At 41.3% G+C, this 24,675-nt stretch overlaps 2 protein-coding genes across 5 annotated transcripts in view; one reads left to right on the top strand and one right to left on the bottom strand.

Annotated features, from left to right (window-relative positions):
• GSTO1 (glutathione S-transferase omega 1) overlaps nt 1-24,675 on the top strand; it is a 584,823-nt gene that overhangs the window by 519,732 nt on the left and 40,416 nt on the right. The gene's annotated exons all lie outside the window — the stretch shown is intronic.
• Nucleotides 1-24,675, bottom strand: part of CFAP43 (cilia and flagella associated protein 43) — a 107,919-nt gene that overhangs the window by 77,152 nt on the left and 6,092 nt on the right. For all 4 annotated transcript variants that reach the window (XM_050804892.1, XM_050804894.1, XM_050804895.1 and 1 more), the window contains exons 3-5: nt 23,412-23,508; nt 11,981-12,148; nt 3,478-3,628 (exon numbers count right to left, since the gene is read on the bottom strand). In XM_050804892.1, coding sequence (XP_050660849.1) covers nt 3,478-3,628; nt 11,981-12,148; nt 23,412-23,508 — 416 coding nt within the window. The remainder of the gene's footprint in view (nt 1-3,477; nt 3,629-11,980; nt 12,149-23,411; nt 23,509-24,675) is intronic.

Below are 24,675 nucleotides of genomic sequence, written 5' to 3' on the forward strand. Positions count from 1 at the left end.
TTCTTTAAGACAAACCTCGGCTTGTCTTCCTATTACTTTTTAATCAATAAATATATTTGATGACATTTAAAAATGAATGTGAGTATATGGATTATGTAAGCAGAAACAGCTTATAATTCTGAGATATTTAAAAATAAAAGGTACCAGTAGTGTTTAGAAATGTTTGTTGATAATACCATCTCCTTTTTCAGTCCTCTAGAATCAGAAATAATTTTGATCACATGATGACAAAACATGAAAAATTGCAGTCCAATTTAATTGTGCTTTAGAAAATGTAAAAATCCATATATGTTTCAAAATATTTGAGTTTCTAAAAGAGATTCCTATTTAGCAACATCTGTTTGAAATAATTAAAAAGGTAGATGGAAAAAAGAAATTAGACACTTGAGATTAAGTTCATGATCTTGGATCCAATTTCTGCCAGATAACATCTGCCTTTGATTTCCCCTATGCTATGACTTAAAATTGGATACATTTCTAATGCCCTAAATAAGTTGTGTAATGTGACTCAGGGCTATTTAAAGGCCTGTAATGTACCCTTCTGGCATTACCTATGAATAGATAATGGGATTATTTAATGTTTGTAATTTTTTAAAAGTCCACAACTCATCCATTTTTAAGACCTTATAATCGAATCATTATTGATTCCCTTGCCATTGGTACCCAGATCACAAAAAATGACATTGAAGGAGGGAATAGAATCAAGACATTTGAGATCTATTTTTGGTTATGCTTTCACTCATTGTACAGACATTAATTAATGTTTTAAACATTTTCCTCACTTTATTATGCTACAAAATGAAAAAGTAAACTGCTGGGAAAATGTCTAACTTAAATACAAAATATATGGCTTTATTAATAATCCCTGAATGATTTACAGATGTCAAACTATAATATTACATTTCTGCTTTCAGAAAAATTTAAAATATACTGAGTACACAAGTCCTAGGAAATAAAGATGTCTGCCCAGACAATATATCCACATAGCAAAACTGCATGTGTACCCCTTAAATTTATACAAATAAAAAAGGTTTTAAAATAAAGATGTCTATTATGAGCATTTAAAAATAGTAACTCCATATCTGAGTATTTAAAGAAGGCATTTCATAGCATTTCTCAAATGACAAGGACAATTGCCTGAATTTTAAATGTTTTATGCAGAGTTCATTATGTTTGTACAAAATGTGAAATATAAGGGCTCCTACACATATTTTCTGCCCAGAAAAACCCAATTTGAGATAGTAGAAATTTAGGGGCTCTGAGCACCAAATACTAAACACAGAAAAATTGGAGCTACAAACCTTGATGGCTGATCTCTTTGTTCTTACTTTGCTGCCCCACTGTGGCTGAATGCAGTTATATCTCCAAGGTTGAGACCTGTGCTATAAAAGGAACTACAGTATCCACAGGGGATGGGCTCCAGGACCCTCTAGCGATACCAGAATCTGTGGATGCTCAAGTTCCTTATATAAAATGACATAGTATTTCCATATAACCTACATATATCCCCCACATATTTTTTCTTTATTTTCAATGTTTTTATTTTATTTTTTCTCCCATATACTTTTAAGACATCTCTAGGTTACTTATAATACCTAATACAATATAAATGTTTTAGAAATAGTTGTTATACTGTATTGTTTAGGCAATAATGAGAAAAAATAAAAGTGTGTATATATTCAGTACAGATGCAACCATGCCACTTTTTTCTGAATGTTTTTGATCTGCAGCGGGTTGAATACACAGAAGTGGAACCCATGAATGCAGGAGATTGACTATAATCTCTTTCCATAATTTAAAAAGGTGAATCATTGTGATTCATTAAAGGAAATATTAAGGGCATGTAACCTTTTCTCTTGCTTGCCACAGAGATTTTTTAATGAACTAATCCTCATACTGAATTATTTTTATTTTATTTTATTTTATTTTTGAGACGGAGTCTTGCTCTGTCACCTAGGCTGGTGCGATCTCAGCTCACTGCAACCTCCGCCTCCCAGGTTCAAGTGACTCTCCTACCTCAGCCTCCCAAGTAGCTGGGATTACAGGCATCTGCCATCATGCCCAGCTAATTTTTGTATTTTTGTAGGGATGGGGATTTCACCATGTTGGCCAGGCTGCTCTTGAACCCCTGACCTCAGGTGATCCGCACGCCTTGGCCTCCCAAAGTGCTGGGATTACAGGCATGAGCCACTGTGCCTGGCCCACACTGAATTATTTTTAACAGTCATAGCTTAATTCCATGCAGTAGTCAAAAACATTCAGGAACCTCCACCTCCTCTATCCTCTGCTGAGAATTTAACACAAGGGTAAGCATAGCAGGTTCAAGAGGGCCAAAAAAGTGGAGCTCCTCCCGTCATCCCAAAGGTCTTACAGGTGCTGCCCTCTGCTCCCTGCCTCTCTCTTGAACAGCACCCCACACCTCACTTCCCCTTCATTTATCATGCTCCAGCCATATGCATCTTTTCTCAGTTCCTCACACATACCAATTTCTCTTTTTCCCTTAGGGTCTTTCACATGCAGGTCCTTCCACATGAAACATTCTTTATCCTGCTTGTAACATGAGTAATGCCTCCTTGTCCTTCAAATCTCAGCTTAAGTGTCATCTCCCCAGAGGCCTTCCTTAACCAGCCCATCCCTTCCTTGCTGCCCTGTCTCCATTTATTCTGTTGCGATAATTATCACATTTTGTAATGATTTAATATATCATTGAAAAATGTGATAATTATTACAAAAGAACAATACTCTTTACTTTTGTTGTTGTTGTTCTGTCTTCCTGACAAGAATGTAAGCTTCATGAGAATTACATGGCGCCTGCTTGGCCACCATGAGAATCCCATTGCCTAAAACAGTGTCTGCTACACAGAAGAAACTTGATAAATCTCTGTTGAATGATTGAATGGGTGTGTAATATGTGGCAAACTCTCCCTTTTGACGCTTTCTTCTGCTGTTTCCTATGGCCTTGTTCGTCCCTCCTAGGTTTGCTCCTACTTCTGTGACTGCGCCTTCTCAGAATTCTCTTTCGCCCCTGAGTTCAGCAGTCAGCTGGCTCTGGCTCTCTTCTCTTCCCTTGCACCCTTTCTCTCTTTGCTCATCACATCCGCTCAGTGCTCCCACCATCCTATCTGTGAGAATGACACTGACAGTCCTACTTCTCCTCCCTAACACTAGGTCCACTTTGCCAACTTCCACCCAGCATCTCCACCTGGGTGTCTTCCCTGCACCGCAAATTGAGTATGCCCAAAATGGAAATCACACCTGGGCCCCCTGTTTCTGTTAGCAGCCACCATCATCCCAGTCATCCAAACTCAAAACTCCAGAGTCTTCATCTCTCACAGTTTCTGTGGCTAATCTATATTAAAAACCAAGATGATCCTCTGTATCCTGCATTTCTCATGGGATGGTTATGACAATCAAATGAGATCAGGCTTCCTAGACCTCAACCCATTAGGCAAACAGGAAGAGGTGCCAGGTACTTACCCGGAAAGTCTCTGCCTCTTCGCCTACTAGCCCAGCGATGGCTGACAGTGGCAGCACGGGTCCATAGATGAGATCTTTCGGCAACGACTGGGGGAAAACGACATCTGTTTCATTAAAAAATGACCCATCTTCTAGAGGTAATTTTACTGACCTGTAGACAAAAGAGGCATCAGAACAATCAGATGAACAGAAACTTCTTTTTGATGCAACCACTGCATATCAATGTAGGTGAAGTGGGGAGGTATTATAACTTATAAAAATCAAGTAAGAAGATAAAAGCCAAATGATAGATTTAAAAATAGATAACAGGTTGTAAAAAGACAAGTTATCCAGCTTTAAACTAAGTACTGAGGGATTATAAACATTTTTGAAAGCTAATATCTAAAGCAGGAGTTGTAAATTTGAATACTGGATGGGGGTCAGGCAGGTGATATGTGACTGTTGAGGATGGTGGAAAGTGGGAAAATATTTGTCCCTCCTCTAGGTGGCAGGTACCACTCAGTTCAAGCCAAGAGGGTTGTTGACATGTGAGAATTTTGATTCCAAAATTTCAAGAGAATACTATAACCTGGATATTTATGAGAAATCTCTCAAACTTTAAATGTTGGCAACTAATTCAAATGAAAAACACTGTAGGCCAAAATAAATATATATTTAAACACATATTCAGGCTGTATTCAGCTACTTTTATAATCTCTGATATTGAGTTCATTTTCAAATTTATTATATACCTACTTTTAATTTATAATATGGTTATAAAGGTTAATTTGGAGAATTGGTGGTTTCATGCATTAAATTCAAAACTTCCTTGCCTAGATTTTATGAATGATAAACAATTTTGAAAAACAATTGAGGGCGGTTCCAAGATGGCTGAATAGGAACAGCTCCAGGCTACGCTCCCAGCGTGAGCAACACAGAAGACGGGTGATTTCTGCATTTCCAACTGAGGTACCGGGTTCATCTCATTGGGGCGTGTCAGACAGTGGGTGCAGCCCACCGAACAAGAGCTGAAGCAGGGCGAGGCATCGCCTCATCTGGGAAGCACAACGGATAAGGGAATTCCCTTTCCTAGCCAAGGGAAACCGTGACACACTGCACCTGGAAAATCGGGTCACTCCCACCCTAAAACTGCGCTTTTCCAAGGGTCTTACCAAAGGGCACACCAGGAGATTATATTCCACACCTGGCTTGGAGGGTCACACGCCCACAGAGCCTCCCTCATTGCTAGCACTGCAGTCTGAGATCTAACTGCAAAGCAGCAGCAAGGCTGGGGGAGGGGCACCAGCCATTGCTGAGGCTTGAGTAGGTAAACAAAGCAGCTGGGAAGCTCGAACTGGGTGGAGCCCACCACAGCTCAAGGAGGCCTGCCTGCTTCTGTAGACTCCACCTCTGGGGACAGGGCATAGCCAAATAGAAGGCAGCAGAAACCTCTGCAGATTTAAATGTCCCTGTCTGACAGCTTTGAAGAGAGTAGTGGTTCTCCCAGCATGGAGTTTGAAATCTGAGAACGAACAGACTGCCAGCTCAAGTGGGTCCCTGACCCCCGAGTAGCCTAACTGGGAGGCACCCCCTAGTAGGAGCAGACTGACACCTCACATGGCCAGGTAACCCTCTGAGACGAAGCTTCCAGAGGAACATTCAGGCAGCAACATTTGTTGTTCAGGAATATTCACTCTTCTGCAGACTCCACTGCTGATACCCAGGCAAACAGGGTCTGAAGTGGACCCCAGCAAACTCCAACAGACCTGCAGCTGAGGGTCCTGACTGTTAGAAGAAAAACTAACAAGCAGAAAGGACATCCACACCAAAACCCCATCTGTATGTCACCATCATCAAAGACCAAAGGTAGATAAAACCACAAAGATAGGGAAAAATCAGAGCAGAAAAGCTGAAAATTCTAAAAATCAGAGCACCTCTCCCCCTCCAAAGGAACTCAGCTCCTCACCAGCAATGGAACAAAGCTGGATGGAGAATGACTTTGATGAGTTGAGAGAAGAAGGCTTCAGATGATCAAACTTCTCTGAGCTAAAGGAGGAAGTTTGAATCCATTGCAAAGAAGCTAAAAACCTTGAGAAAAGATTGAACAAATGGCTAACTAGAATAACCAATGTAGAGAAGTCCTTAAATGACCTGACAAAGCTGAAAACCATGGCACAAGAACTACGTGACAAATGTACAAGCTTCAGTAACCAATTCGATCAACTGGAAGAAAGGGTGTCAGTGATTGAAGATCAAATGAATGAAATGATGCGAGAAGAGAAGTTTAGAGAAAAAAGAGTAAAAAGAAACAAACAAAGCCTCCAAGAAATATGGGACTATGTGAAAAGACCAAATCTACATCTGATTGGCATACCTGAAAGTGACGGGGAGAATGGAACCAAGTTGGAAAACACTCTGCAGGATATTATCCAGCAGAACTTCCCCAACCTAGCAAGGCAGGCCAAAATTCAAATTCAGGAAATACAGAGAACACCACAAAGATACTCCTCGAGAAGAGCAACTCCAAGACACATAATTGTCAGATTCACCAAAGTTGAAATGAAGGAAAAAATGTTAAGGGCAGCCAGAGAGAAAGGTCGGGTTACCCACAAAGGGAAGCCCATCAGACTAACAGTGGATCTCTCGGCAGAAACTCTATAAGCCAGAAGAGAGTGGGGGCCAATATTCAACATTCTTAAAGAAAAGAATTTTCAACCCAGAATTTCATATCCAGCCAAACTAAGTTTCATAAGCGAAGGAGAAATAAAATCCTTTGCAGATAAGCAAATGCTGAGAGATTTTGTCACCATCAAGCCTGCCCTACAAGAGCTCCTGAAGGAAGCACTAAACATGGAAAGGAACAACTGGTACCAGCCATTGCAAAAACATGCCAAAATGTAAAGACCATCGATGCTAGGAAGAAACCACATCAACTAATGAGCAAAATAACCAGCTAACATCATAATAACAGGATCAAATTCACACATAACAATATTAACCTTAAATGTAAATGGGCTAAATGCTTCAATTAAAAGACACAGACTGGCAAACTGGATAAAGAGTCAAGACTCATCAGTGTGCTGTATTCAGAAGACCCATCTCATGTGCAGAGACACATAGGCCCAAAATAAAGGGATGGAGGAAGATCTACCAAGCAAATGGAAAACAAAAAAAGGCAGGGGTTGCAATCCTAGTCTCTGATAAAACAGACTTTAAACCAACAAAGATCAAAAGAGAGAAAGAAGGACATTACATAACGGTAAAGGGATCAATTCAACAAGAGCTAACTATCCTAAATATATATGCACCCAATACAGGAGCACCCAGATTCATAAAGCAAGTCCTTAGAGACTTACGAAGAGACTTAGACTCCCACACAATAATAATGGGAGACTTTAACATCCCACTGTCAACATTAGACAGATCAACGAGACACAAAGTTAACAAGGATATCCAGGAATTGAACTCAGCTCTGCACCAAGCAGACCTAATAGACATCTACAGAACTCTCCACCCCAAATCAACAGAATATACATTCTTCTCAGCACCACATCACACTTATTACAAAATTGACCATATACTTGGAAGTAAAGTGCTCCTCAGCAAACGTAAAAGAACAGAAATTATAACAAACTGTCTCTCAGACCACAGTGCAATCAAACTAGAACTCAGGATTAAGAAACTCAGTCAAAACCACTCAACTACATGGAAACTGAACAACCTGCTCCTGAATGACTACTGGGTACCTAATGAAATGAAGGCAGAAATAAAGATGTCTTTGAAACCAATGAGAACAAAGATACAACATACCAGAATCTCTGGGACACATTTAAAGCAGTGTGTAGAGGGAAACTTATAGCACTAAATGACCACAAGAGAAAGCAGGAAAGATCTAAAATTGACACCCTAACATCACAATTAAAAGAACTAGAAAAGCAAGAGCAAACACACAGAAAAGCGAACAGAAAGCAAGAAATAACTAAGATCAGAGCAGAACTTAAGGAGATAGAGACACAAAAAGACACAAAAAAACCTTTAAAAAATCAGTGAATCCAGAAGCTGTTTTTTTGGAAAGATCAACAAAATTGATAGACCGTTACCAAGACTAATAAAGAAGAAAAGAGAGATGAATCAAATAGATGCAATAAAAAATGATAAAGGGGATATCACCACAGACCCCACAGAAATACAAACTACCATCAGAGAATACTATAAACACCTCTATGCAAATAAACTAGAAAACCTAGAAGAAATGGATAAATTCCTGGACACTTACACTCTCCCAAGACTAAACCAGGGAGAAGTTGAATCCCTGAATAGACCAATAACAGGCTCTGAAATTGAGGCAATAATTAATAGCCTATCAACCAAAAAAAGTCCAGGACCAGATGCATTCACAGCCAAATTCTACCAGAGGTATGAGGAGGAGCCGGTACCATTCCTTCTGAAACTATTCCAATCAATAGAAAAAGAGGGAATCCTCCCTAACTCATTTTATGAGGCCAACATCATCCTGATACCAAAGCCTGGCAGAGACACAACAAAAAAAGAGAATTTTAGACCAATACCCCTGATGAACATCGATGCAAAAATCCTCAATAAAATACTAGCAAACTGAATCCAGCAGCACATCAAAAAGCTTATCCACCATGATCAAGTGGGCTTCATCCCTGGGATGCAAGGCTGGTTCAACATACACAAATCAATAAGCATAATCCAGCATATAAACAGAACCAAAGACAAAAACCACATGATTATCTCAATAGATGCAGAAAAGGCCTTTGACAAAATTCAACAGCCCTTCATGCTAAAAACTCTCAATAAATTCAGTATTGATGGAATGTATCTCAAAATAATAAGAACTATTTATGACAAACCCACAGCCAATATCATACTGAATGGGCAAAAACTGGAAGCATTCCCTTTGAAACCTGGCACAAGACAGGGATGCCCTCTCTCACCACTCCTACTTAACATAGTGTTGGAAGTTCTGGCCAGGGCAATCAGGCAGGAGAAAGAAATAAAGGGTATTCAATTAGGAAAAGAGGAAGTCAAATTGTCCCTGTTTGCAGATGACATGATTGTATATTTAGAAAACCCCATCCTCTCAGCCTAAAATCTCCTTCAGCGGATAAGCAACTTCAGCAAAGTCTCAGGATACAAAATCAATGTACAAAAATCACAAGCATTCTTATACACCAATAATAGACAAATAGAGCGCCAAATCATGAGTGAACTCCCATTCACAGTTTCTTCAAATAGAATAAAGTACCTAGGAATCCAACTTACAAGGGATGTGAAGGACCTCTTCAAGGAGAACTACAAACCACTGCTCAATGAAATAAAAGAGGACACAAACAAATGGAAGAACATTCCATGCTCATGGATAGGAAGAATCAATATTGTGAAAATCAATATTGTGAAGAGGTAATTTATAGATTCAATGCCATCCCTATTAAGCTACCAATGACTTTCTTCACAGAATTGGAAAAAACTACTTTAAAGTTCATATGGAACCAAAAAAGAGCACGCATTGCCAAGACAATCCTAAGCCAAAAGAACAAAGCTGGAGGCATCACGCTACCTGACTTCAAACTATACTACAAGGCTACAGTAACCAAAACAGCATGGTACTAGTACCAAAACAGTATGGTACTAGTACCAAAACAGAGATATAGACCAATGGAACAGAACAGAGCCCTCAGAAATAATACCACACATCTACCACCATCTGATCTTTGACAAACCTGACAAAAACAAGAAATGGGGAAAGGATTCCCTATTTAATAAATGGTGCTGGGAAAACTGGCTAGCCATATGTAGAAAGCTGAAATTGGATCCCTTCCTTACACCTTATACAAAAATTAATTCAAGATGGATTAGAGACTTAAATGTTAGGCCTAAAACCATAAAAACCCTAAAAGAAACCCTAGGCAATACCATTAAGGACATAGGCATGGGCAAGGACTTCATATCTCAAACACCAAAAGCAACGGCAACAAAAGCCAAAATTGACAAATGAGAGCCAATTAAACTAAAGAGCTTCTGCGCAGCAAAAAACAAACAAACAAACAAAAACAACAACAACAAAAAAAACAACTACCATCAGAGTGAACAGGCAACCTACAGAATGGGAGAAAATTTTTGCAATCTACTCATCTGACAAAGGGCTAACATCCAGAACATACAAAGAACTCAAACAAATTTACAAGAAAAAAAACAAACAACCCATCAAAAAGTGTGCAAAGGATAGGAACAGACACTTCTCAAAAGAAGACATTTATGCAGCCAACAGACACATGAAAAAATGCTCATCATCACTAGCCATCAGAGAAATGCAAATCAAAACCATGATGAGATACCATCTCACACCAGTTAGAATGGCGATCATTAAAAAGTCACGAAACAACAGGTGCTGGAGAGGATGTGGAGAAATAGGAACAGTTTTACACTGTTGGTGGGAATGTAAACTAATTCGACCATTGTGGAAGACAGTGTGGTGATTCCTCAAAAATCTAGAACTAGAAATACCATTTGACCCAGCCATCCCATTACTGGGTATATACCCCAAGGATTATAAATCATGCTGCTATAAAGACACATGCACACATATGTTTATTGCGGCACTATTCACAATAGCAAAGACTTGGAACCAACCCAAATGTCCATCACTGACAGACTGGATTAAGAAAATGTGGCACATATACACCATGGAATACTACGCAGCCATAAAAAAGGATGAGTTCGTGTCCTTTGTAGAGACATGGATGCAGCTAGAAACCATCATTCTCAGCAAACTGTTGCAAAAACAAAAAACCAAACACTGCATGTTCTCATTCATAGGTGGAAATTGAACAATGAGAACACTTGGGCACAGGAAGGGGTGCATCACACACCGGGGCCTGTTGTGGGGTGGGGGGAGGGGGGTGGGGGAAGGGGGGAGAGGGGAGGGATAGCATTTGGAGATATACCTAATGTAAATGATGAGTTAATGGGTGCAGCACACCAACATGGAACATGTATACATATGTAACAAACCTGCATGTTGTGCACATGTACACTAGAACTTAAAGTATAATAAAAAATAAATAAAATAAAAAAGAAAAACAATCACATAAAAACAGCATCTACTACTCAAATGTAAGCTGAAGTGTGTTTGAATTCTGCTTGCTTTGTGAACTAGGACAATCCACTCATTTTACCTCCCATTTTAGTTGCTTATAGAAAAGACACAACTCAGTATTCAGAACTTGAGTAGAACGTTTGAGGGAGGCAAAGGGAGAGAAGGGTGTGATAAATTACTTGTCTGCCCTCACAAGGATCTGCTGGAGATACCACCCACTTTTACTAAAAGGTGCAGTGTTGTCAACTCTCACTAGAGACAGATTTGGCTATTCAATGGGTTATTGTGAAAAAGAAGTTGAGACATAAAGAGCACTGAGCAGAAAGAAGTGCTTCTCTTAAGGCTCTCCATTTCGAAAGCTTTATTCACTAGCTTTAGATTCTCTCAAGGCGATTTATCAAAAATTGCAATTTCAAGGGAACACTTTGAGATCTCTTAAAATCAAAGGATCCAACATCTCTCCAACTGTGACTTCATAAAGTACACTGGAAATGATCAGCTCAGTAGCACCTTGAGTCTCTGAGCTCTTTCTCAACAAAAGCACCCATTATCACCAGGGCATTTGTCACAGAATTTCACTTTGACCCAGTTCTATTTAAACAGGTAACTCCCGTGGCTCCACTATACACAACTAACCTCTTGCTTGTGGATAATGTGGCTGAATGTATAATCTGCATACTTTCTTTTTTTTTTTTTGAGACGGAATCTTCCTCTGTCCCCAGGCTGGTGTGCAGTGGTGCGATCTTGGCTCATAGAAACCACAGCCTCTTGGGTTCAAGTGATTCTCCTGCCTCAGGCTCCCGAGTAGCTGGGACTACAGGCGGCTGCCACCATGCCCGCTAATTTTTTTGTATTTTTAGTAGAGACTGGGTTTCACCGTATTAGCCAGGATGGTCTTGATCTCCTGACCTTGTGATCTGCCTGCCTTGGCCTCCCAAAGTGCTGGGATTACAGGCGTGAGCCACCACGCTCGGCCAATCTGCATACTTTCTATATCTAACCATTTCTTATTTTTGAAATTCCAGTAGGGCATCCAAATAATAGCAAAAAGTCTTAACTCTCCTTTTTATACAACAGGCATGTTTTAAAATAGTAAGGACAAATCAAATTTTAGAAAATTAGATCATGTTGGAAAAAGCTCTCAGAGAACTTAATATTTTAAATAAATTCATTGGGAAACAAGTCATAGAGAATTCTTTTGAAACGCAAACAACCACTCCAAGGTAATCACACATGTAGAAAGATGTTATAACAAGATAAGCTGAATGTATATACGTGTGTGTGTGTGTATGCATATATATGTATGTATAAAGCCACTTAATTCATCAAATTGACCCAATCACATTACATGAATGCAAACAAGGACCATCGTGTTGCTACTGTTGTAACAAAGCCTCCTACCTTGCTCTGAAATGATGCTCCTGGTTACTTCTTTCAATGGTCCACACGCTCACTGCACTTGGACTTGATAAGCACAGCTGGCGCCAGTTCATGGGGTTAAAAGACATTTGGTTCACATCCATTCCAGGCTGCGATTTCTTGCACAAAATGATATTCGATTCCCAGTTCCTCAGAGAAAAATAGCATTTGATGAAAAAAATTAATTTGAATTTAATGTACTTAGAACATTTATCTATTTTTTAAATTTATATAAATTGGGATATAATTTATGATATGATTGATATAATCGATGACCTTAATGTCAAATTTATAAATAATTATGCTTATCATTGTATTGTATCCTAAGAAAGCAAAATAACTGTATATTTTAAAAACATTATACTGTCATATGCTATACCAAGGCTATTTTGTCCTCTTTAATAATTTTGCAATTTAACTCAGCCAAACCTAGAAAATGACATATATCATCACATTTGCTACAAAACAAGTGTAAGTGCCTGAATCTCTAAGTATTACATGTGAGTACTCCATGTGGATCTCGGGGTACTGTTCTCATTCATGCCAATTGATCATTTATTGAGTTTTTAAAATTAAAGTGGTGCCAAGTGCAGTGGCTCACACCTGTAATTCCAGCACTTTGGGAGGCCAAAGTGGGTGGATCACGAGGTCAGGAGCTCGAGACCAGCCTGGCCAATACGGTGAAACCCTGTCTCTACTAAAAATACAAAAATTAGCTGGGTATGGTGGTGCATGCCTTTCCCAGCTACTTGGAAGGTTGAGGCAGAAGCATTGCTTGAACCTGGGAGGCGGAGGTTGCAGTGAGCCAAGATCATGCCACTGCACTCCAGCCTGGGCGACAGAGCAAGACTCCATCTCAAAAATAAATAAATGAATAAAGCGGTGTATTTTAAAATGGATTTATTCATTTACCCATTTAAGAGACTATCCTGAACTCCTACCATGAACAAAGTCCCTTGCTACATGAAAGAAAAGAAAAAAATTAAATGTGAGCTATGCCCTTAAATGAGGGGCCAGAACTCCATTCAGAGCTGTGATTAGGAAACTGGAGCTAATAGTTATTGAACTTAGCTTGTCTTTCACTCCCTCCTGCCCTCGTCCTTCATTTCCTATGACAAATGCCCTGCCCATCACATCAACCACACTCTTGCTGGAATCTCTGGTTCCCTTGATCCTTTGACTTTTTGCATCAGGTACGTGGAAAAGACCGTCAACCCTGAATGGAGAAAACTGAAAGCCTGGGCTACTGGAGACATGGGAACAAAGACTACAGGACTGTACATGGCAGTGACACCATACATTTGTGGTTGCCACCCCCACCAGACCCTCAATAGGCTCTCCAATACTGCTGTTTCTCTGGCCAGTTCTCTCTCTCTCATACTCTAAAATGGGCATTTAAAATATTCTCCCCTCTCCTGAAACCTCTAGCCCCTCTACTCCCTTCTCAATCTCAGTAAATGACCTTGATTCTCATGAATAAAATAGAGGCCATCAGCTGAGAATTCTTGCTTTCAAGTATAACTACCCATTCAGGTTGGCATGGTTCTCTCCGCCTCCTCTTCCCTTACAATGGAAGGTGTGTCCTTCCTCCTACCTAAGGCCAGTTTCACCTCCAGTGCTCTGGGTCCCACGGTCTTGCCTTCTTAGGGATATTGGTTTATCCATGATAACTGCATCTTCGACTCTCCCTGTCTCCTGACTTCTTCCTGCCAACACACAAGTGCTCATCCATATCATTCTCAACAGAAGCCTTCCCTCAGTCTCACCTTTCTATGTCTCTCCCCTCTCCTCGGAGTCAAACTTTTTGAGCAAGCTGTTCTAAAGTCACCACCATGGCTTCCTCAGCTACACTCTCCTCATCCCAGGATATCTGCATCCTGTTACCACCATTCCATTGACGTAGCTATATCCACAGACACCCGCCTTCATCCTAAATCCAAAAGGCACTTCTTGGTCATTGTCTAACTTTACCTCTGCAGAACTGGTCACTGTTCACCACAACCACCTTCTGGAATCAGTCTCAGACTCGCTGTCACACACCTCTTACGGGACACCACAGATCCTCTCAATTGTGTCTGGGCCCTTGACCACCTCTTCTGCCTGGCTGACTCAGTGGCTGTCCAACTCTGTGTGCACTTTGACTAACTTCATGTAGGCACACCCCACCTGTGCCTCGCCTCACACCCACTTCACATGCCCAGAGGCTTCACTGGGGCTTCACTGGGGCTCCTGGGGACAATCACGACAAACCTGAAAGTGTGAAGGAGTTACCACCCTGTGCAGTGAAGCTTTGATCGATGGGATACAGGAGTTGGAAGATAAATTCTCATCTCCTCCTCTCCCCTTCCTCACTCACAGTCTGTCACTGCTTGAGGACTGTCCTGATTCACAGCAGTTCATAGAACCTCTCAGAAGACCACCTTCAGGATAGAGTAACCAATTGCACTTGGAACCAAGTGGTGGCCAGCAAGGTAATGCACCCTCATACTGGCTCTCCTGCCCTGGGATCACACACCCTGCTAAAGATGGGGTGCATGAGTTCTTGCCCTAGCCTCTGCTTTCCGTAGAACCCAGGCTGAGGCACATTCTGGAACCCTCCCTGCCTAGTGTCCTTCCTCCTTTCATAGCTACTCCTATGAGTCTCGTAGGTGGGTCCCTTCCATTGATATTCCTCTAGGTTCCACCCTAGGCTCTTCTGGAGGTGTTCTTACTTACATTTAGCACTTTGGCTATCCATTGACTTAATTATTCCCAAATGTTTACCTCCAGCCCTCGCTCCTGAGCACCAGTCCTGGATATCTGTGGCAAGGGCATGTGTCCCTCAACATTTATTCTCCATTTCTCCCTGTGAGTAACAGAACCCCTGAATATTAGCCAGGCACATATGGCCACTCACAATGAGGACCTAATATTACCCAGCCGCCCTAGAAGTTGGCTGTGGTTTATAGCCGATCCAGTCAATGAATGTAAGTGGCAGTCATGTGTGTACCTTCTACGTCCTGCATTTCCCTTCCTTCCTTCTGTCATTCCTTCCTTCCTTCCTTCCTTCCTTCCTTCCTTCCTTCCTTCCTTCCTTCCTTCCTTCCTTCCTTCCTTCCTTTTTGAATTATCATTACTTTACTGTTCCAGGCATTTTAAATATTCATACAATTGCCTTATTTCAGCAGTCATTTCCTCTCCAGTATAGATTTTGTGTCCAGGATCAGAGCCATGTAGATCACTGAATAAGCACCTGCAGGCTACATGGGACCCACTCCGGTGCCCATGTCTTTGCTAGTAGAGCTTTTCACCACACCCACAAGAGGGCTGGACCTTCCCTTGCCTGACATCCTCCACTGCAAATGAAAACACACTTTGTAGATTCAATCCCAGTACATTTCCAGCACTCCCAGGTGTTCCATGTATGTGGCAATCATCCTGAGAGCTACTGATACATCATGTCAGCTGGTACCTATGCCAGCACCCACTCCACTGTATCATACAGATGCTGAGGCACTTAAGTGTTCTGGGTAAAACGGAGTCCATAATTGCCATAGGAGTTGAGTGTGGAGGAAGGGGACTTTCTCTCAATAATGAATACCATTAATACAAATTTAGCAGATTTATAATTTTACGTCTGTTTACATTTATTGTCAAAGCTTCACAAACTATTTACATAAATGAAAGCATGTTCAAGTTTCTAAATGCCGCTATGATAAGCAAATAGAGAAACTGCTGAGACAACACTTGCTTGCGCCATAAATACATATGGCAACATCTGGTCATTCTTAAAGAAATGCTTGTGTTTCCAAGGCCGGGCATGGTGGCCCACGTCTGGAATCCCAGCACTTTGGGAGGCCGAGGCAGGCAGATCATGAGGTCAGGAGATCGAGACCATCCTGGCTAACATGGTGAAACCCGTTCTCTACTAAAAATACAAAAAATTAGCTGGGTGTGGTGGGGGCACCTGTAATCCCAGCTACTCTGGAGGCTGAGGTAGGAGAATGGTGTGAACCCGGGAGAAGGAGTTTGCCATAAGCTGAGATCGTGCCACTGCACTCCAGCCTGGGTGACAGAGTGAGACTCCATCTCAAAAAAAAAAAAAAAAAAAAAAAAAGCTTGTGTTTCCAAAAAGAATTTTTTTTCAAGTCATAAGCCTTATGCAATTCTTCCAAGGTAATAATGTGTTTGTCCTTCCTTCTCAAGCAATGGTTTAAGGCATCTCAAGGCATATTGCTGTCTGAGGTTCCGATTTAACTGGCTGGGGGGAGAGGGAAAGAGTGGGCACGAACATTTTTTAAAAGCTTCACAAGTAATTCCAGCATGTAGTCAGTGTTGAGAACCTTGGTACTAAAGGCTCTTGCATCTTCCTACTGTCACTTGTCCTCACCAAAAGTCCTTGAAGTAGTCCCTGGGTCAGGCAATGATCTCTTTCATGCAAGCTCTGCATTTCAACAACAGGTTTGTGCCCTTCCCCTCATCCTTTTCCCTCCCCATTGGCTCCCAAAATACACTGGTGGTTTAGGGTTCCTCTGCTGTTCCTAGGCTGTTGCCCTCATCTCTACATTTACCCCATTATAGACCAGAGATGAGAGCAACACCCTAGGAAAAGCAGAGCAGCACGACAGGGGGAGACTGGACGCTGATCCCAAGGAGCCACCACACCATTCACAGCTGCTCATGCCCAGGCAATTGCCTGTGAGAGAAGGAAACACGTGTTGGTGATTTGGGTTTCTGTGGCCACAACTGAACCTAAGTCCTAACTGATATATCAGCTACCAACTAGACATCTCTGTTTGTTCATCTCAAGCACTCTCAGTTCCGTTTGTCCCCCAGCTCATCTTCCCACATTGCCTCCCCTAAATTCCCTGTCCCCAAGCCCTCAGTATCTCTCTGAATAGCACCACAGTGTCCCTAAGTTGCCCAAGTCACACACAACTCTGGGTATAACCCTAGACCCATCCCTCTTCCTCAGCACAACATCCAACATTTAGTCAGTTATAAGTCCCATGATGCTACCTCCCAAACACCTCCCAAATAGCTTCACTTCCCTCCATCCCTACTCCCACCCTAGTCCATGCCACAGTCATCTCTCACCTGGACCACCACAGCCTCCTACTTGATGTTCATGCCTTGTTTCCTTCCAATATATCTTCCACAATATGAAAGTACTGGAGATACTTTCATTGGAAATAACTGGCTGAAAGGAGTCTTCTTAAATGCAGATATAATTGTGTCACATCCCCGCTTAAAACCCTTTAGTAGCTCCCCACTGCCTTAAGGATAAAGAATTTGTCCATTAGCACAGCTTATATGGAGTGTGGGTATCCTTCCCAGTATGCCTAGGAGAAACTCAGTTTAGGCTGAAGTGCCCTGCATTCATCAGCAACACCCTCTTTCACTCTCAAAAGCATCCTGATTTGGATGATAAACCACATGGTCACCTACTTATATGGCTGCTCATAAGCTCACCTCTGACTGTCCCTCCAAGCTTGCGTCTCTCATGGCAAATCTCTTGTGCCCATTATTATGACCTTTTCATTGAAATCTGCTGTGCTTTTTCTACTTCATGGCCTTTGCACATGCCGTTCCTGTGCCTGGGATGTTCTTTCTTCTCGTCATAAAGCTGATTCCTGCTCATCCTTTAGGTATTGCTATGGGTTGAACTGTGCCTCCCCCAAATTCCCATGTTAATATTCTAACCTCCAGCACCTCAGAATGTGACCTTATTTGGAAATATGGTCTTTACAGAGGGTAATCAAGTTAAAATGAAGTCATTAGGATGGGCCCTAATCCAATAAGACTGGTGTTCTTATATAAAGGGAACATTTGGAGACAGACACACGACAGGGAGAATGCCATGTGAAAATAAAAGCAGAGATCTGGGTGATGTGTCTGTAAGCCAAGGACTGCCAGCAAACAAGTGAGCAGAAGTTGGTGAGAGGCGTGGGGGCAGATTCTCTCTCACAGCCCTCAGAAGGAACCGACCCTGCTGAGACCTTCATCTCAGAATTCTAGTCTCCAGAACTGGGAGGCAATACATGTATGCTGTTTAAGCCACCCAGTCTGTGGTACTTTGCTATGGTAGGCCTAGCTAATTAATACAAGTATCTGCTTAAACATTACCTCTCCTTCCAGGAAGCCTTCCCTGACCATTCCCCTCCACCATCAGACTAGGTGAGGTGCCCCTACTACATGTTCCCATTGTGCCTTAGATCAATGAAAGCTATAAAAGAGCTTAGAAACCAAATGAGTTTAAAGCCCACTCAGCAACTCACCAACTATATAAGTTTAGGCAAGTAGCTATAAGAACAACCAAAAAATGAAACTTGGAAACAAGAAAAATTGTGTTGGCTTGATTTCTCATATCATGTTGGGAAGCATTTTCCAACAAGCCTCCTTGAACAAAAACCAGACTTTGTACCTTGCTTTGCCCCATATCTGACACTCCTGGGGAATGTAACTTTGTTGTCATAGTATATACTGACAGCCCGATGTGATAAAGGCAGGCGTGCTTTTACAGGTTAAACTCTAGAACACGTAAAATGCTATGATTGTATACCCTGGTAGAATAGTTAAGGTTAAGGTGCTAAGGTTTTAGAGACCTCTGGAAAATTCATCATTCATATATTAACCTAGAAATTTTATTTAATCACTCCTTTTTCTAACTCTATCTCTATGTGAGTAAGCGTGTGTGTGTGTTTATGTGTGTGTGTGTGTGTGTGTGTGTGTGTGTGTGTTTTGAGATGGAGTCTCGCTCTGTCACCCAGGCTGGAGTGCAGTGGCACGATCTCAGCTAACTGCAACCTCTGCCTCCCAGGTTCAAGTGATTCTTCTGCCTCAGCCTCCCGAGTAGCTGAGATTACAGGCACCCACCACCATGTCTGGCTAATTTTTGTATTTTTTGTAGAGATTGGGTTTTGCCATGTTGGCCAGGCTGGTCTTGAACTCCTGACCTCAGGTGATCCGCCCACCTTGGCCTCCCAAAGTGTTGGGATTACAGGCGTGAGCCACCGTGCCCAGCTGTGTGTGTGTTCTTTTAAGCACTCAGGAATTGCTATGGTCTGTTTGTGCCTGCCCCCAAATTTGTATGTTGAAATCCTAACCCCAATGGTGATGGTATTGGGGTATTGGGACTTTTGGGGAGTGATCAGGTCAAGGGTGCAGCGCCCTCATGATTGAGATGAGTGTCCTTATAAAAAGAGATCTAGCTCATCCCTTCAACCATGTGAGGACATGGTGGAAATTATCATCCATGAATCAGGAAGCAGGCCCTCACCAGACACTGAAGCTCCTGGTGCCTTGATCTTGGACTTTCTAGCCTCCAGAATTGTGAGAAACATTTCTGTTGTTTATAAGCCACCCAGTCCATGGGATCTTGTGACGACTTACTAAGACAGGGACCAGCTTCTTTCATTTTCCTGCTGGTTCCATTTTAAAGGAGTTATATAAAACCATCTTACATCTCACAATCTGTTTGAAAATTCTGCTTTAACGTCTCATATCTCTGAAGTTTCAGTCTCTTTCTTTAAAATGAGGACCATCATAGATGTCTCATGGGGGTTGTTGCAGCGGGGAGGCAAGGATTAAATGCACTAACCCATTGGAAATCTCAGTGAATGCCTCTCTAATGAAACTGCTGGTGGTAGTATGGCTGGTGTATAACACATTGTCTTTGCTTATGAAGCCCAGATATCCCAGACCCCACCAGCCTGGGACTACAACCATGAGACCATTCCCCACCTATTTTAGATTCTTTTTCAAAGTTGTTATTTTTAATTACACAAATAATATATGAATCCATTCTGCTCTTTTAAAACATTAGAACACAAAGGTAAAGTCTTTTTAGACCAATTTATTTCCAGGAGTCAAATCATGGTACTTGAGCTCCTCCTGGTCTGACTTCCAGAAGTTCACCTCTTTTGAACTTTTACTAAATTATTTCTGGGAGTCCCCAGGGTCCACAGACTAACTGCTGTCACCAAGTGAGATGCATCCTATGCCCTGTTCATCTTCTAGCTCCCTCGTGTTTAGGCCCATTGCTGGCAAAGCTACTTGGTGAAGAGGACTATTGGGCCTCATCACAGGATTAAATCCCATTCACATTTCTATGCAGCACCCGAGGGTGCCATCAGGGTTGCTCCCAAAGCTTCTGATCTTGGGTTTGCAGAGCAGAGGCTGGAGGAGGGTCTGTCTCACAGCTCTGTTCATACTCATTCTTGGGCCCCAGGGCACCTCTGCTGCCACAGGGCCTCACTGAGAATTTTCTCATGATAGAGCAGTGTCTGGTCCTCCCCACAGCATCTACCCTATCCTCCCCTGCCCTCCTCACTCCTGCCCGCTTGTCTCTCCCCCTGACGCAAATTTCTTAAACAGAAGTGCACATGAATATTAAGACATGCAAACAAATCTAGGGGAAGGGTTGGGACGGAGAGGAGATACTACCTACCCATAGTCTCAGTCTCACTTCAGCTTATCAAAAATGCCCCCTACAAAAGGCTCAGATATACCTAAAATGTACCTAAGAAGAGATACATTTTATATCCAGCAGGAAGCAGGAGATACAAATTTACTGAACGAATTAAATCCAGTGAGCAAACTCAAATGCTTACAGGGGCCAGGAAGTTAATGTAAATGAACGAAATGTACTGAGTATAAACACTTCTAAGACAGGGGTTGGCAAGCTCTTTCTATAAAGGACCAGACAGTAAATCTTTTTAGCTTTGCAGACCATATATGGGCTCTATTACAACTCAAGTCTGCCATTATAGAGCAAAAGCAGCCATAGATAATATATAAGCAAATAAGCATGTTCCAATAAAACTTTATTTACAAAAACAGGCGGTGGGCCAGATTTGGCCTATGGGCCATCGTTTACCGACCCCTGCTTAAGGTGGTGGGCATCTAGAATGAGTACCTACTTACTAGCCCACACCAGACTGTGACCATGTGGGAATACAGGTCCAGGGTTGCCTGTATTTGAGAAAGGCTATACAGATAACTTTTTCTCTAAATTTTTCCAATTTTAAAAATACTTTATGGCCAAAACAAAATATATTGGTGGCCCAGAATTAGCCTAAGAATCATCACCTTTGAAACTCAGACTTAAATAAATATAATATAATAGACACTATTAGGTATGATGCATACTTTTAGTCAATGAATTATTAGAAAAACCATATTTAGGAGATTTTGATATATCCACTTTACAGAGGAAGAAACGAAGGCTCAGCCTTTCTAAGATCACACAGCTAGTAATTTGTGGAGCCAGGATTCAGGTCTAAGTCTGTTACACTAACACATTTGTGCTCATTCCACTTCACTGCTTTTTTAACATTCACAGATTGCATTTAGGAAGGACAATTGGAGCCTTCTGCTTTTGGAACTATCAGAATTTATGCACTTGTCGTCTCTCCCCAGCTGCTTCCTATCTTATGTATCCAGAACTGTGAGATGATACGTTTCTGTTATTCGAGACACTCAGTTTGTGATACTTTGTTACAGAAGCCCTAGCAAGCTAATACAGTACATCCATCAGCAGGTGAATAAAGTATGGTATATCCATACCATGGAATAGAAAGGAATGACTATTGACACATATATGCAGCAACATAAGATAATTTCAAAATAACTATGCTGCATGAAAGAAGCCGGACAAAAGAATATACACTGTATGACTCCCTGTATATGAACTACCAGAAAATGCAAACTAGAGTGACAGAAACCACATCACTGACAAAGGCTAATAAGGAAGCTCTGAAGGAACACAAGGAAACTTTTGGGGTGATGGATGAATTTATTTATTTATTTAGAGACAGAGTCTTGCTCTGTCACCAAGGCTGGAGTGCAGTGGCGCCATCTCGGCTCACTGCAAGCTCCGCCTCCTGGCTTCGCGCCATTCTCCTGCCTCAGCCTCCCAAGTAGCTGGGACTACAGGCGCCCGCCACCACACCCGGCTAATTTTTTGTATTTTTAGTAGAGACGGGATTTCACCATATTAGCCAGGATGGTCTCGCCTCCTGACCTCGTGATTCGCCCGCCTCAGCCTCCCAAAGTGCTGGGATTACAGGCACGAGCCACTGCGCCTGGCTGATAGATGTATTTATTATCTTGATTATGGTGACATAAAAAAATTTTATGGCCGGGCATGGTGGCTCATGCCTGTAATCCCAGCACTTTGGGAGACAAAGGTGGGTGGATCACCTGAGGTTAGGAGGTCAAGACCAGCCTGGCCAAAATGGTGAAACCCGTCTCTATAAAAATTAGCCAGGCCTGATGGCGGGTACCTGTAATCCCAGCTACTAGGGAGGCTGAGGCAGGAGAATTGCTTGAACCCGGGAGGCGGAGGTTGCAGTGAGCTGAGATCCGGCCACTGCACTCCAGCCTGGGCACCAGAGCAAGACTCCGTCTCAAAAAAAAAAAAAAAAAAAAAAAAAAAAAAATTGCATAGACTAAATGTGGCTCCCTGAATCTAGGTACTTACATTTTTGTATAAGAAATGTTCCTATGTTATCCTTTAGTCATTTCTGGAATATTCTGTACTTCCCCTTAATAAGAAAAATATCCTCTTGAAGGGGCTTATATCATGGATAGAAAACGGAGTACAGCCTTAAAGTTGGTCACATGAAATGATCCAGGAAAGACAAGAAATGTGTCTTAACCACAGGTATTTCCCATACAGCAGGCAAAAGTGGTATTATGTTCCACTCTCTGAATTGTTCTAATGTCTCTAACAACAATTATGTTAAACTGAACTCTAATATAGAGACCATCTCAATTTCAATATTAGCAGGAAACTTGCGAACAACTCCAAGATGCCATTTATTTTTTTAAGTGAAACTTTATGTATTTATAAATATATTCTCTATCTGATAATATATAAAGCATGTTAATAAAAGAGAATGACAATAACTAATTTAGTTCTTATATAGTTTTTGCTCTGACTGCCAAATTTTATGCCTAAACATAGCAACTGTATGAAAACTTATGATTGGGATTTTTTTCCTTCATATTTCCTTGTTTCAGATTTTTTTTTTTTTTTTTTTTTGAGACTGAGTCTGGCTCTGTCGCCCAGGCTGGAGTGCAGTGGCCGGATCTCAGCTCACTGCAAGCTCCGCCTCCCGGGTTTACGCCATTCTCCTGCCTCAGCCTCCGGAGTAGCTGGGACCACAGGCGCCCGCCACCTCACCCGGCTAGTTTTTTGTATTTTTTAGTAGAGACGGGGTTTCACCGTGTTAGCCAGGATGGTCTCGATCTCCTGACCTTGTGATCCGCCTGTCTCAGCCTCCCAAAGTGCTGGGATTACAGGCTTGAGCCACCGCGCCCGGCTTGTTTCAGATTTTTGATGTCTATTTCCTTTGATAAAATCCAGAAAAGTAAGAGGAAAATGTAATGTAACCCAGTAAAAGGAATTCCACAGGATGCTGAAACTTACCAAAGGGCCAGTTCAAATTCTGGGAGAGAGGAGTAACTAGCCAGGTAGGTGCCACAGTAACTGAATGAAAGCAAAGTGTAGTCCAGGAGAATGTTGCCTAAAATATAAAATCCATTATCAGGATTTGATTATGTTAAGACCATGTTCAGTTAACTATGATCTTACAGTTTATTTTCCTTTGCTAATGATTTTCACATAATTCAAAAGCATTTAACTATTAGAATAAGAAAGATCCTGGCTAATTTCTAAGACCATGAACAGAAAGCTTAGAGCAAAGCTAAGACCCATTTGTAAAAGATATTAAAGTGAATTAAGACCATGAGGTTACTATCTCTAGACTTCAATGCAGAACTGAGCATACTGCACCATGCATGTCCCAGCATGGTTTGAAATGACCCAAGAATCATCTCATAAATATATGAGACATTGTAATTAGAATAGTTATTTAGGCATCTTTAAATATCTTGGGGAGTTGTAATAATTCTAGCTTACTTCCTTATTTCTTTTATCTTAGGCCATATCTGGCCCTTAGCTTAATATCTTCCAGCTTATGGAATGGCTATAAAAAGTGACCTACTCCTTTGTACCTATAGTTGATGAAAAGCAACATGAATTCCAAAGTCTTAGCAACAACATGTTTTAAAATGCATACCACGGGGAGGCCAAAACAAGAAGAGCCTGTCTGTGCTTCCCAGTACAGAGTGGTCTGATTTTCCCTCTTCTTCATCCGCTCTTCAGTGGGGTTGCACAGGTGCAAGCTTTGCCCTCACCTCAGTCTGTCTTTGTATGTTTATGTCTCTATTGCTTGTTCTGTGGATTTTTAATAGCTGTTTTCTGCTTTTTTTCTCATTCTCATTTTAATTGACCATAATATAATCCTGAAATTTTGCTTCTGTCATTTATTGAATATATTCAGCATAGTCTAATCAACAAAGAAAAAAGTGTATTTATTGAGATTCACTACAAAAACTAGTTTTTCTGTAGGCAGAGACCTTAATGATGTTTAAATGCTTGCTAAACAGATGTTTCCCTCCACAATTGAAGATGACCAACTTTAGATATTCTTTAAATCTTAGAAAATATGGTATTTGAAGAAAATGCCAAAAAAAAGAGAGAGAAAAATATATTCTCTATAATCCTACCACCAAACTTGGTAAATTTCTTTCTAGAATTTTCTTCTGTTTACTTGAAAAAATACATACATATATATTTTCTTTAAATATAACTTTGCTTTTTATAGCTATACTAGCCATAGATTAAATAT

Source organism: Macaca thibetana, chromosome 9 (genome assembly GCF_024542745.1).
Source record: "Macaca thibetana thibetana isolate TM-01 chromosome 9, ASM2454274v1, whole genome shotgun sequence".
Classification (NCBI taxonomy): domain Eukaryota; kingdom Metazoa; phylum Chordata; class Mammalia; order Primates; family Cercopithecidae; genus Macaca; species Macaca thibetana.